At 36.1% G+C, this 13879-nt stretch overlaps 1 protein-coding gene across 6 annotated transcripts in view; it reads right to left on the bottom strand.

Annotated features, from left to right (window-relative positions):
• Nucleotides 1–6615: 6615 nt before the first annotated feature.
• LOC108713132 (monocarboxylate transporter 2) overlaps nucleotides 6616–13879 on the bottom strand; it is a 45034-nt gene continuing 37770 nt past the window's right edge. For all 6 annotated transcript variants that reach the window (XM_018255915.2, XM_018255917.2, XM_041588582.1 and 3 more), the window contains 2 exons: nucleotides 12678–13478; nucleotides 6616–8074 (listed from right to left, as the gene is read on the bottom strand). In XM_018255915.2, the coding sequence (XP_018111404.1) occupies nucleotides 7815–8074; nucleotides 12678–13478 (1061 nt within the window). In that variant the 3' untranslated portion in view covers nucleotides 6616–7814. The remainder of the gene's footprint in view (nucleotides 8075–12677; nucleotides 13479–13879) is intronic.

Genomic DNA, 13879 nt, shown 5'->3' with positions numbered 1-13879 from the left:
AAAATTGCAGTTCTGCACATTAAATACACCACCCTTTTCCAGCTTTATAAATATAATCATCTGCAGGCCAAATATATTCACTGTGCAAATCATTCAGCTCTGCACTAAGTTTATAAATGAGCCCCTGTATGTCTTGACTTTACTTTATGTTATGTCATGTTTTGGGCTTCTGTACCAGCCCAACGCAACCACAGCCCTTTAGCAGTAAAGATCTGTTCCTCCAAAATGCTCCAGTAAAATGCTCTTTTCTGCTGATTCACTGCACATGCTCTGTGCTGCTGTCACTTACTGAGCTTAGGGACCCACTCACAATATACAGTATATATAGAATATAAATGTCACAATATAAGGATGATTAGTTATTAATACAGAAGCTACTACGGATTACTGGTTGTCTGACCCTCTCAATGAAACCAGGGTACCAGTGAATATGACAAAACAGGTTCCACACAAAATATTGAAACATTTTGAGGTCACTAAATGAATTATTATTCATTGTACACCAAATACATATGTGGGTTTTCATTTTAAGTGTTGCCTGTAGTACACATGAATGTTCATTTATTACTAAATACTCTTTATCCTAAAAGCCAAGTCCCCCTCAGCAGTAGTGATGGGCGAATTTGTCCAGTTTCACTTCGAGGAAATGCAAATTTAGATGCCCCCATCAATTTTGCTCTCTGGCGTTAAAGTCAATGGGCAACTGAATAATGTTGACGTGTGACGGTTTTTACATGAGTAACTTTTCCGATGCGCGTCCAAAATTTCTGGACTCCGGAAAATTTTTTCTCAAATTTATTCACGGTGGCGACATGCGGAAATTCACCGCAAATTCGCACCTGCCAAATTTATTCGCCCATCACTACTCAGCAGCAAGTTTTGATGCTATAAAAATATGCAGAAACCGTACAGTTGATTGTACCAATTATTCAGTCTCTCTTTTTTTAAAATTGTACCCACAATTTACTGAAATGTAATGTAATTAACATTGATGCCCTTGGATCTTTCAGAATTAATAGACCTAAGCAGTAACAGATGTTTTTTTTTTTTAATCAAATAGCCCAAAAAATTTGTGTACATTACCAAAGTTTTATTTTTTATTCCATTGGCATTGTATAAATACATGTACCCAAATAATTTTGAAATTTTATTAAAAAAAATACAGCAACAAAACACAGACAATATGGAGTATTCATAATATTTAATTTGTTAATGTTCAAAACAGAACAATAAAATATGGTATTTTACATATGAGAATACGAAAAACTATATATTTAGCAGAACACAACACAAGGTTTGTGCAAATATAGTTTTGTCCTGAGTAACAGTTACTTTGGTTTTTTGCTCAGTGCTGCAGAGTACTTTATGTTATAGACAGGATCTTTACCATGAGGCAAGGTGAGACATCATTCTTAGCAGGACTTAACCAGGGGCAGCAAATAACAGCCCTCAGAATTTCTGTGATACTCTTCTACCACAAATTCTGCTCTTTTATTAAATCACACTATCCTACATTATTACTCCCTTGAATTGGATTCAGAAGAGAAAGAATTTTAGCTCCAGAATTAAACTCCAGACTAATTAATGGAAGGGTTCCTAATTCATCAATGATTAATCTAGTGACCTTTGCCAATTGAAATTGCCAGCAATGTCATTAAAGTAGCAGCTGCTTCCAATGCACAGACATATTGACACTAAAATTATTGTCATTTTATATCCTCTGATTTCAATTATTCTATAAGTCAACCATGGAAATATCTAGCATATGGTCAAATACTTTTAAAAGCATTCTATAGGAGAACTGAAGGTGATCTAAGTCCAAAAAAAAGAGTGTTTACAACAAGGTATTAAATATTTTTGGTTAACATATTACAATTTGATTGTATATTACATGGGACCTGCTTAGGCCTGAACTAGGATTGAAAATAGGCTCTGGTATTTCAGGTACACAGAGGCCCAAACAGCCCCCAGCAGCTCACTATGTGACTGTCCATGACATCTTGCAGCAGCCCCTATGACATTTGCCAGGACCCAAAGATTGCTAGTCTAGGCCTGGACCTGTTATCCAAAATGCTCGGGACCTGAGGTTTTTTTGTTTGGATAAGGGATTTTTCTGTAATTTGGATCTCCATACCTTAAGTCTACTAAAAAAACATTTACATTAATTAAACCAAATAGGATTGTTTTGCCTCCAATAAGTAATGTATTGTTCTATTATTACAGAAAAAAGGAAATCATTTTTTAAAATGTGAATATCATTTGATTAAAATAGAGTCTATGGGAGATGGCCATCTGTTAATTCAGAACTCTATGGAAAACAAGTTTAAGTATTATGGGTCCCATGAGTTTATTAATAAATTATCTATGTAAATTCTAGACTAGACTTGAATTTCATGACAAATATAATAGTTTAGATGGAAAGTTTAAAGTATAGAAAATAAAGTGTATCGAGTGACAGCAGGTGAAGAAATGGTTACAGATAATTAACAAAGTGATTGTATGAGCTGCACATCTGTAACTAAGTGCAAATTTATATTAACTTAATTTGCTCTTAATTCAGAGAAATGATAAGGAAGGTGTAGGTATGTACATTTTCGCTTTGAGCAAAATATTGCTCATATTGCCAAGAATTTTCATACTTTTCAATGATATTTTTGTTATGTTGTGCTTAAAGGATCAGTATATACTAGCTGTCAGGTAATGGCTGGCTTCAAACTCTGGTCTGTGAGTTGTCTGGCTAGTGCACCTAGGGCCGCCATCAGGGGGGCATGGGGGGGGACAGTTGTCCCGGGCCCTGCAGGTTTTTGTGTTTTAGGGGGGGCCCAGCCATGCATCACTTACTTGATTAGCCAGGCCTCCCTGCTGTCAGCCTGCTGCTAAGTTTAGAAGAGAGGACGGGAACTCCTCATTGGTTGTTTAAGTTTAAGTCCCGGTAAAGTTGTACAGGGATTGGATGGCAGCTTCCCCAAGACTTAACTTAATAGACTAATGAGGGTACAGAGAACATAATGCTGGTACCGGAGCTCCTGTCCTCTCTTCTAAACTTTGCAGCAAGCTGACAGCGGGGGGGGGGGGTAATCAAGTAAGTGAAGCATGGCCGGGCCTTTTTATAACTTGTGGGGGGTCCAGGCCAGTGTCGGACTGGGATACCAGGGGCCCACCCAAAAACCTTAGACCAGGGGCCCACCAAGAAAATTTAGACCAGGGGCCCACTCCCAGTACTATTATTCTTCCTCTCCTAGCTCAACCTCTATTTATAGTTTTACATACTATAATATATTAATCCATCTATTTAGCCTCTTTGTTCTCATAGAAATAGGGAATGGCCTTGAAATAGGCCAAATATTTAGCAGCACAAGGGCCCACTGACACCTTGGCCCACCGGGAGTTTTCCTGGTATCCCTGTGGGCCAGTCCGACACTGGTCCAGGCCATCAATATTTTTTTTACTGGCAGGGGGGGGCTATGATCAATGGTTTTTTATAACATGTGGGGGGCAGGCCATCAATATATTTTTTTACTTGCAAGGGAGGGGGACAAGATTACCAATGGCTTTTTATAACTTGTGGAGGCTGACCCAGGCCATAAATATTTTTACTTGCGGGGGGCCCCTGATCTCCAATGGCTTTTTATAACATTTGTTGGGGGCCTGGCCACCAATGGCTTTTTTATAACTTAGGGGGGTTACTGTCTCAGATCTGATTTTGCTTTTTTACAGTGGGGTGGGCGAGATATGTGTTGGGGCTTGGGGGTGGGAGGAGACCAGGTTTTAGAAAATTTTGCCGTACAGGGCCCTGTGATTTCTGAAGGCAGCCCTGAGTGCACCTTCCCCTTGAGGTACCAGGGGCCAATATTGCACTTAACCATATCTTTTCTCTGTTGCTTTCAGTCTCCACCTCAAGTCTTGTTAAGGTCAGGTGCAGACGATTTAGTAATCAAGCCCCTATATAAACCAATGCCTGTGTGCTAGCTATTGCTAGATCATCGACTCATGTTAGTGTTCTTCCCACTGATCCTGGTCCCTGAATGCCTTATTTATGGTTCCTTTTTGTTACCCAGTCCTGCCACCCATCCTCCGTATCTGATCTCCTGGTTTGACCCCTGGCCTGCGTATATGGATATATATGTGCTATTTCTCCAGCAAAGAGATAGCCGAGTATGAATCAAATCTAAACATTCAAGATTTTGCACTGATATTGTATTTTGTATCCAAGTATTCTAGATGATATGCACATAAAAAGAGGTTATGTTAGATAACATTAACATTTCTTCAGTGAATAGGATTTGATATTTTTTCCCACTTCACATATGGCATTTGGAATAGAAAATGCTGCAGGAAGAGTTATTTGGCAAACCCCTTTATGCGTTTGCTGAAAGACTAGCTAAATAATTCATATAAATTGTGTTAAAAATTTGTAGTAAGAAAGGTACTGAATTTGTAATTATTTGGAACAATCCTTTTGAATTTGATATTGTGTCTTGCTATCAGTAAAGCAGCATATAGTATAGTTTGTCCAGTCCTTTAAGGTGCAAGTCCTGTAAAGACAATACAATTTAACTAAAAGGGGTCAAGTTGCCTCCACTGTCAGACTGAAAGGGAAACAAGTTGTATTATTCCCTTTGTGTTACTAATAATTTTAAGGGTGTTTACAATCTCTAAAAAATTTGAATTCAATAAATAGTTAAAATTTTGGCTAGACCAGCTCCCAGATTTCTACACCTTGCATGCTTTCAGATGCCAAGGGTTTACATTCAAGTTTTTCATGTTTTGTTTGCTTAATAAAATAGCCAAGTGTTTTAAAACATCGGTCAATCAAGGAAAATAAGAGACATGAACATTGATACATTGATACATAACCCCTTAGAATATTAATGTATTGGGCTTAATGAAGTCGTTTGCACGTGGATAGGAAACTGGCTACAGGATCGGGTACAGAGGGTGGTTGTTAATGGGACATTCTCTACTTGGAGTAAGTTTCTTAGTGGGGTCCCCCAGGGCTCAGTATTGGGTCCACTTTTATTTAACTTGTTCATTAATGACTTAGGGGAGGGTGTTGTTAATAATGTATCAGTGTTTGCAGATGACACAAAATTATCCAGCCCAATTAATTCCATCCAGGATGTGGCATCCTTGCAACATTATCTTGACAAACTGGCAATCTGGGCAGCTAAGTGGCAAATGAGATTCAATGTTGATAAATGTAAAGTCATGCACCTGGGATGTAAAAATATCCAAGCCACTTATACCCTTAATGGGACTGCACTAGGCAAATCCATTATGGAAAAGGACCTTGGAGTCCTTGTAGATGATAAACTTGGCTGTAGCAAGCAATGCCAGTCAGCAGCATCAAGGGCAAATAAGGTCTTGAGCTGTATTAAAAGGGGCATAGAGTCAAGGGAGGAGGGGGTCATTCTTCCACTGTATAGAGCACTTGTAAGGCCCCATCTAGAATATGCTGTACAGTTTTGGTCTCCATCACTCAAACAGGACATTATTGTATTAGAGGGTACAGAGAAGGGCAACTAAGCTGGTAAAAGGTATTGAAAATCTTAGCTATGAGGAAAGACTGGCCAAATTGGGGATGTTCACGCTGGAGAAGAGGCGCTTAAGGGGTGATATGATGACTATGTATAAATATATAAGGGGATCATATAATAATCTCTCTAATGCTTTATTTACCAGTAGGTCTTTCCAGCTGACACGAGGTCACCCATTCCGATTAGAAGAAAAGAGGTTCCGCCTAAATATTCGGAAGGGGTTTTTTACAGTGAGAGCTGTGAAGATGTGGAATTCTCTCCCTGAATCAGTTGTACAGGCTGATACATTAGATAGCTTTAAGAAGGGGTTGGATGGCTTTTTAGCAAGTGAGGGAATACAGGGTTATGGGAAATAGCTCATAGTCCAAGTTGATCCAGGGACTAGTCCGATTGCCATTTTGGAGTCAGGAAGGAATTTTACCCCCTCTAAGGCAAATTGGAGAGGCTTCAGATGGGTTTTTTTTGCCTTCCTCTGGATCAACTGGCAGATAGGTAGTTAATAAAAAAAGAAAAAAAAAAAAGGTTCAACTCGATGGACATGTGTCTTTTTTCGACCTTACTTACTATGTTACTATGTTACTATGTAATCTTCACCAGGGCCTGCTTATGGGGTACATTCAAATACAGGTATAGAACCTATTATCCAGAATGCTAGGGACCTGGGGCTTTCAAGATAAGGGGTTGTTACACAATTTTGATCACCACATTTTAAGTCTACTAAGAAATAAATGAAAAACACAGTAGGATTGTTTTGCCACCAGTCTCAGCTGGAATCAAGAATAATACCTGCATAATGTAATTAAATCTTTCTTAACCTCAGTAATGTCTTATGGAGCATACCTTTATGATATAAATGGTATTAATGGTGCACTAAGTTCACCATTTATTTAATGAAGGATAAAGTGTAGTAGGTAACAACAATTAGCTACGTCTGCCATATCTATAAGCTACCAACTAAGACTTAGCAGATAAATAAATAAATATGAAAACTGGAAACACATATGCCAAAGTTCACAGAACACCTTATGTGTTAGTGTAATATAGGAGCATACAAAAGCTTCAGTGTATAAGATCAGTGCACAGAGATTCTCCATTATTTATTCATTGATCCTGGACAAAAGAATAATATTGTTTGTCAGTACAAAGATTTCTCATGCCTGAATTTTAAAAAACCAGGCATTATAAGTAGTGATGGGTGAATCTGTACAGTTTCGCCAAAAATTCACGAAACTGCAAAAATTCGCTAAATTGCATTGAAGTCTATGGGAGACAAAATTTTGTTGTGCCATAAATTTTTGACGTGCAATAAATTTTTTCACCCATTAGATTCCATGGACATCATTTTTGCGCCGAAACTTGGCGAAAAATTTCCCTCATCACTATTCCACATAGAAAAATTTATATGGCCATTATTAGAAAGTGGACTGGTTTATGAACAATACCGGCTGTGTATCAAACAGTTTGAAGTGGTATCCGCCTTACAAAAGTTTAAAAAAAGAATACCTGTCCTAGTGTTGCTCCTGGATTCACTCTGAAAAAAAAAAAGAGAACCTAACACAATGCACAAGTTTTCCAACAAAGTCAACAACTTTGCACACAGTGCTTTGAGATGGTGGGCAGAAGCCCTTGAAATGTTTGTATGCTCTTCCACAAACGTTCCTAAACCAATAAGGTACAGCAGTTGTTGTACAACAGTTTTCTTCCCTTTTTTTTTTTTTACTATTTATGATTTATGGCTGAGATCTTAAATATGAACACATACACAGTCTGCATACTTGTTCTTAACTCCCAGAGAGAGACTCCTAAAACGTTGTGTGGTTATTCTTGTGTTCTGTAGCATGGTTAGAATAAAAAAAAACTACCATACAAATTTTCAACCAAACATTGGTATACATCTAAAATTTTGTTGAATGTGATTGGTGAAAATCCTTGGTGAATCAGAACCTATTTTGGTATGATGCAAGATGTACGTTGCACATCTTGAAAGCCCATTTCTGAAAATTCTTAATTTGGATAGCAAATTTCTCCTGTAAAATGAAGTGCATCCAAATTTATGTTCTGGAAATGGATATAGAAAGGGTAAATGCTTCACATTCTGAATTTCTTTGATTTGAGAGTAATAAGCTGCACATTCCCTTTGTTTCCTGGTTATCCTGATTATGGATATCTTTGTTTAAACCTTTTATTGCCCATAAATTAGCATTGCATTTCAACCATATAATACTTTAAATACTACAATACCAGAATTCAGCTTTAACAAATACTGTATGTATGATATTATATACTAGTCTCTCTCTCAGATTGATTTGTATCCACCTTAGATGACTTTGTAGCAACATCTATAGCTTCAGGGTTGTTGAGTGGTTCATTCTCTTTCAGGTCAGTTTTTTCATTTATAGTCTTTGCCATTTTTTCCTTTGCCAGCATTCTGTAATTAATAGCATTTCCAATAAATAGCCAAATACTTGCTATAATCACAATCAGCCCACAGACAAAGTACATGTATTTATAGTTTCCAGTTACATCCACTAAAAAACCTGAAAAAGAGAAAAATAAATGTTTGTTGTGTATGGAATAATTTTATGTAGAAACAAAAATATACTAGCTCAATAAATATAGTCACACATATTTAAATTATTAAGACATTCCATTATTTCTTATGAAAGAGTGCATAGGAAATCTTGAAAAATATGAGTACAGGTAAAAAAATAATGAAGTCAATAATACCCTATTGAAATACTGGATTTTCATTGGCATTTTAATAATACAACGTGGGGACCAATGTATAAGTGTTCTGTATTTTGTTCCCAACCCATCCCAGTATGTAATATAGGTACATGGTCTATTATCCAGAATCTTTGGGACCTGGGGTTTTACAGATAAGGGATTGTTTTTTTTAAATTTGGATTAACATACATTAAATCTACTAAAAATTATTACACATGAAATACACCCAATAAGATTGTTTTGCCAACAATATGGATCAATGCAGCTTAGTTTCCAATAATTACAAGGTACTGTTTTATTATTAGAGAAAAGGGTAATACATTTGACAAATTAGAATTATTTGCCTAAAATGGAGTCTATGAGATGTCCTTCCAATAAGTTCAAGCTTTCTGGTTAATGGATTTCCATATAAGGGATCCCATACCTGTACTTGGTAAAGAAAGTAACTATAAAAGAGATTTCTGATTGATAAACACACTGTAACTAACATTGAGTTATTGTTTTTAGAGTAGTGAACTTGAACACATACATACATATAAATTGGTCCAATCACAAAAAAATCCTGATAATCACAAAAGCATCAATAAAAGTGATACAAAGTAAACTTCTCAAATGTTGTAGAATTCCAGTTAAAATTTTTGATAAACCTGACCATTAATAAGTTGGCAGTATAAAAAGTGGACTTGCCTAGTGGTTACTATCTTTAGAAGGAGGGCACATTTGTGTGAACATTAGGCTTGACTAGTGTCTCCAGGATCTGTCAAATTATGAATTGTGTTGTATATTTGTGTTTCATTCAATAAACTTTACATGTTTGGCCAACTGTAAATGAAATTTTGTCTATTTATGGTAATAAAAGTTGACTACACTATGAGAAGGTGCCATCTTTCTTTTTATTTGAAATTAAGGAAGCAAGACTCATGAAACTAGCTGAAATGTAAAAAACAATTCAGTATGGTCAGAGATGATTTAGGCTTAATTTTAGACTCCTGAGAAAAAGGTTAAGAAAAACCTTGTTTTAAGAAATACATTATTATGCATTGCCTATTCTTTATGATTACATCACAGAAACAGGATGAATTATTGTGGGAAGCAGCAAGTAATACCAGCACATGGTACCAGCCCTGGTACCTTAATACTTAGCAGTCTACCTACAGATTTCAAAGCTGTGCTCATTATCAGGTTAATGCCTGCAAAAAAATGCCATGTTTACAAACTCAAAGATTCACTGTATACAATTAAAAGTTTCTGACTACTGCTGAACATCTGTGTTGCATGGAGTTGACCAACTTCTTGCACCGGTTACATTCCACAATTCTTCTGTATTTCTTGGTTTTGTCTCCGAAACAGCATTTTTGATGTCCCCCACAAGTTTTCTTCTATAAAATATCTTTTTTTCTTCTCTATAATGTCAATCTTGTTGGTCTGTAACCCAAATGTTGCTGGTTTACTGGTGTGTTTTGGGGACATTGTGTTGTTGTAACACTAATTTCATTTTCGGCATAAGGCAACATGACCTCTTCAAGTATTTTGATGTATTGAAACTGATCAATGATCCCTGATATGCGATAAATAGACCCACCATAGTATGAGAAACATCCTCATTTCATGATGCTTGCATCACCATGCTTCACTGTCTTTACAATGTACCCAAAAAACAAATCTTTCATCAGTCCACAAAATGTTGCACCACCTCTCTTTAGGCCAGTCAGCGTATTCTATGACAAATTCTAACCTCTTCAGCATGTCTTTTTTTCAACAATGGGTCTTTGTGAGAACTTCTTGCCTATAGCTTGGCTTCACATAAATCAACTTTTTAATCAAAGAACGCTGATCTTCTGAACAATGTCTGGTAAATTTAGATTTTCAGAGAAAAATTTACTACAACCAGCATGCACAACATTTGTTGTCTTCCCTCCTTAAATAAGGGTCTTAATTGACACCTGTATTTTCACAGAATGAATGACCTCACTAATTGAACTCCACACTGCTATTATTTTGAACAAGCCTCAATTAATGATTTAGTTATACAGAATCAGCAGCATGCATGTCATGACTTTTCTATGGTTTTCTATTACTCTGCTACACCTATCAGTAAATTATTTGCCATGTAGAAATATAATTCCTACCAAAAACAATTATTGATCAGGTTAGTGATGTCGGACTGCTATTATGAACACAACTGTATACAATATATTGCATCATTGGCTGTCCTCATCAGGTTCAGAAATAAAAACTCTGTCAGTCAATTATAAACACTGGGCTAATATGCACATGGGAAGTAACCCATGGTAACAAATCAGATGATTATTTTCAATCACTGATTGGTTGCTATGGGGTACTGCCTAGGTGACAATTAGCCCAGTGTTAATAAAACAGTCCCACAATAAATCAATTTAATCAGAAGCCAGTTAACCTGTATGGTTTGCAGTGTGGGAGAAAACCTGAGTTCCCAAAGGTAACTCATGGTATGCTGTCTATTCAGACATCTCTTATAAAATATCTGCCAAGTTCATGAAAGAAACTATTGGATTCTGAAGCAATGGAAATGCCTTTTCTGAAATAATTGTGTTTAGCAGTTTTGGAATTCTAAGTGCCTAAATATATAATGCTGTCTGATAATTTAAAAGAGGAGGAATAATGGTCTGGCCATGTTTTTCATAAACCAAGTAAGATTATTTTGCCATAAATATTGATTCATGCAGCTTAGTTACCATCAAGTACATCCTACTGGTTTATTATTACAGTACAAAAGGAAATAATTTTTAAAATTAGAATTATTTGCTTCAAATGGACTTTAAGGGAGATGGCCTTCACTGGATAACGGGTTTCCAGATAAGGTTTGCCTTACCTATATTTTTCTACTTACTAAAAAGGCATCTGATACTTTCTTTAAACAATCCACATATCTGCCATTAAAATGACATTTTAGCTATTTAAAGCATAAGTGAATGTGTGTATGCATGCCATTTTTCTTTTTGGATATGTTACCTCCTTGCCAGTGGATAAAGAACAAGTTCCATTTAAGTGGCCTGAGATAAATTACCCAACTTATACATCCATCTTGCAATCTTTCAAAACTTTGTTGGTTGTGTGATATGCATTCTGCATGGTAACCACTTTGTTTCATTCAAAATGCTGCCTGCTGTGATACCCTGAAGGCTTCTGGCATGCATTCCTACATTATGAAAAAAAAACAGAAAATCGCCTTCACTTATTTTTATATATTTTAAAGGGTTTGAACAGCTCAGGGCTTAAAATGAATTTTTTATATTGGTAGTTAAGCCAAAAAGAAAGTGTACTCCCAAAGAGGCCATTCTTGGCAGCCCACAGCTAACCTAGTACATTCCACTACAAATACATTACAGTCAAAGCTTTGTAATTTACCATCACAGCAACTTTCAACATTATGACATTCCTACTTGGTTTTCCAGTGTCTTCTTAATACTGGCACATTCCCAAAGCAAGCATGCCTGGAGAGTGTTTAAAGGTTTAAATGTAAATATTGAAAAACACACACAAAGGAAAATATATCCCTATATGCATTCCTTTCTACATCTAAATATATATTATTCACCTAGCTCGCACTTGTAAAAAGGTTTTTGTTTTTTCTAGACTGTGTTTGTAATTTCTGATACTTTTTTTTTATTCAACCTCAAACCCACATAGAGTACATTAAGTGGCTGCATATAGGTTTCCTTACACTCAGAGCTGATACGCCAATTACTTCTATTAATGTAAATGAAGCTCAGAGGTGGAAAGGAGTCTATGCTTGCTACTGACCAGATATTGAGATTAGGACTTCCGTTGCCCATTGGGCCAACACATGCTGTTTTTTTCCCACTGAGGAGAATGAAAGTATTCCCCCATGTCAGTAAAGGCTAGTATTGTGCATGCCACATGATGACTTGTGTGCCAACTGGCATGGAATTTTGCTTCTTAGATTAAATATTTTAGGAGATTTTTTGCAACAATTATACAGGAATTCTTTGAAAAAAACATTGCGGAAAAACAATGCAAACTGTGGCACTTTTTTTGTACATTGACCCTAGTATAGGAGCCCCATGCTGTTTTGTTTGCTACAAACATATCACAAAGTACTGCAATATTCAAAGCACCCTTGTCCCTCAGCAACCACATTGCATTACCTTTGAAAGTCTGAAAACCCCAGGACTTACCTTGAGGTTGAGAAAACCTGACTACAAAAGCCAGATTATAGAAAAAGAGGGAAAGTTTCAAGGTGTATTTAAAGCTGCCAGCCACTTCCATTTGTTAATACTGTGATAGGAAACACACTGCCTATGTCTAAAGTGCATTTAATGAGTAAATCAAGAAAACTGCTGTTCTCAAGTAACACATTAATATGCTGCATAAATAAAAATAAACTTTGTTTACATTTACAAGAATTCTTACCTCCTAATGGAGGTCCAATCAAAACTGGACAGCATTCCACAATTGTTGTTAGTCCAACAGCACTGGAAAATCTTGCAGCTCCTACAATGTCCATTAGTGTCTCAAACAGCACACTGCTCACCATTCCAAATGCAAATCCAAAAAAGATGGCATAAATCACCAAGCCTGTATAATCATTGGCCAATGGACATAATATATGGCAGATTCCATTATACAAAATCGCAAAGCAGAAAAAATATTGAATTCTGGGACGTATATATTTGGTGTTTGCAACCATTCCCATTGTTGGTCTAGCTACCATATCTACAAAAGCTAGGATAGATAGCAAAAAAGCAGCTGAATACTGATCAATACCCATATGCTTTGCGTAGGGTGCAAGAAAAACAATAGGTGCAAAAAAGCCAATAAACATGATAACATTTCCAGATAAATAAATTAGAAATCCTCTATGCTTAAAAAGTGATAAATCTAAGTATTTGTTGACGTTTTCACAAAAAGATACTTTCTTCGTGTGTTTTTCATCATCCTTTGGTGCTTTTTCAACATCTTTTTTTATAGGCTTTGGTCCAATGGGCCTCATGAGGGCGCCAGCCACACAGCAGTTTAACAGAAGACCTCCTAAGATTAGAAAGCTACCCCGCCATCCAAATTTATTGAAAAGAAACTGATTCAATGGAGCCAAAGTGCTTAAAAAAACTGGACTCCCAGCCATGGCCAATCCATTTGCAATAGGACGCTTTTTGAAGAAATACTTTCCAATAATTGTTAAAGAAGGTTGAAGATTAAATGCTAATCCAAAACCTGTGGGGCAAAATGATAAATGATAATTAGAAATTATCCATGGAACATAAACATAATGTTAGTTAGTATAGACATGGGTATATATATATATATATATATATATATATATATATATATATATATATATATATATATATATATATATATATATATATATATATAATATATATATATATATATATATATATATATATATATATATATATATAATTAAGATATTTAAAAACATACACCCAGTCCTCCCAGTTGTTGCCCAATTAGGCCTACCAATGCCCAACACTGCGATGGTTCACAGATCAGAGTGTTCTGCCAAAATATAGCTGTTTTATCTGATGCATCACTTTATAGAAACAAATGTGTGTGCTTACCAGTTTAGGAATCCACACAAACATGCCAGTAGT

This window comes from Xenopus laevis, chromosome 3S (genome assembly GCF_017654675.1).
Source record: "Xenopus laevis strain J_2021 chromosome 3S, Xenopus_laevis_v10.1, whole genome shotgun sequence".
In the NCBI taxonomy this organism is placed as follows: domain Eukaryota; kingdom Metazoa; phylum Chordata; class Amphibia; order Anura; family Pipidae; genus Xenopus; species Xenopus laevis.
Note: the sequence above shows the minus strand (reverse complement) of the source record. Positions and strands in the feature narration are given on the sequence as shown.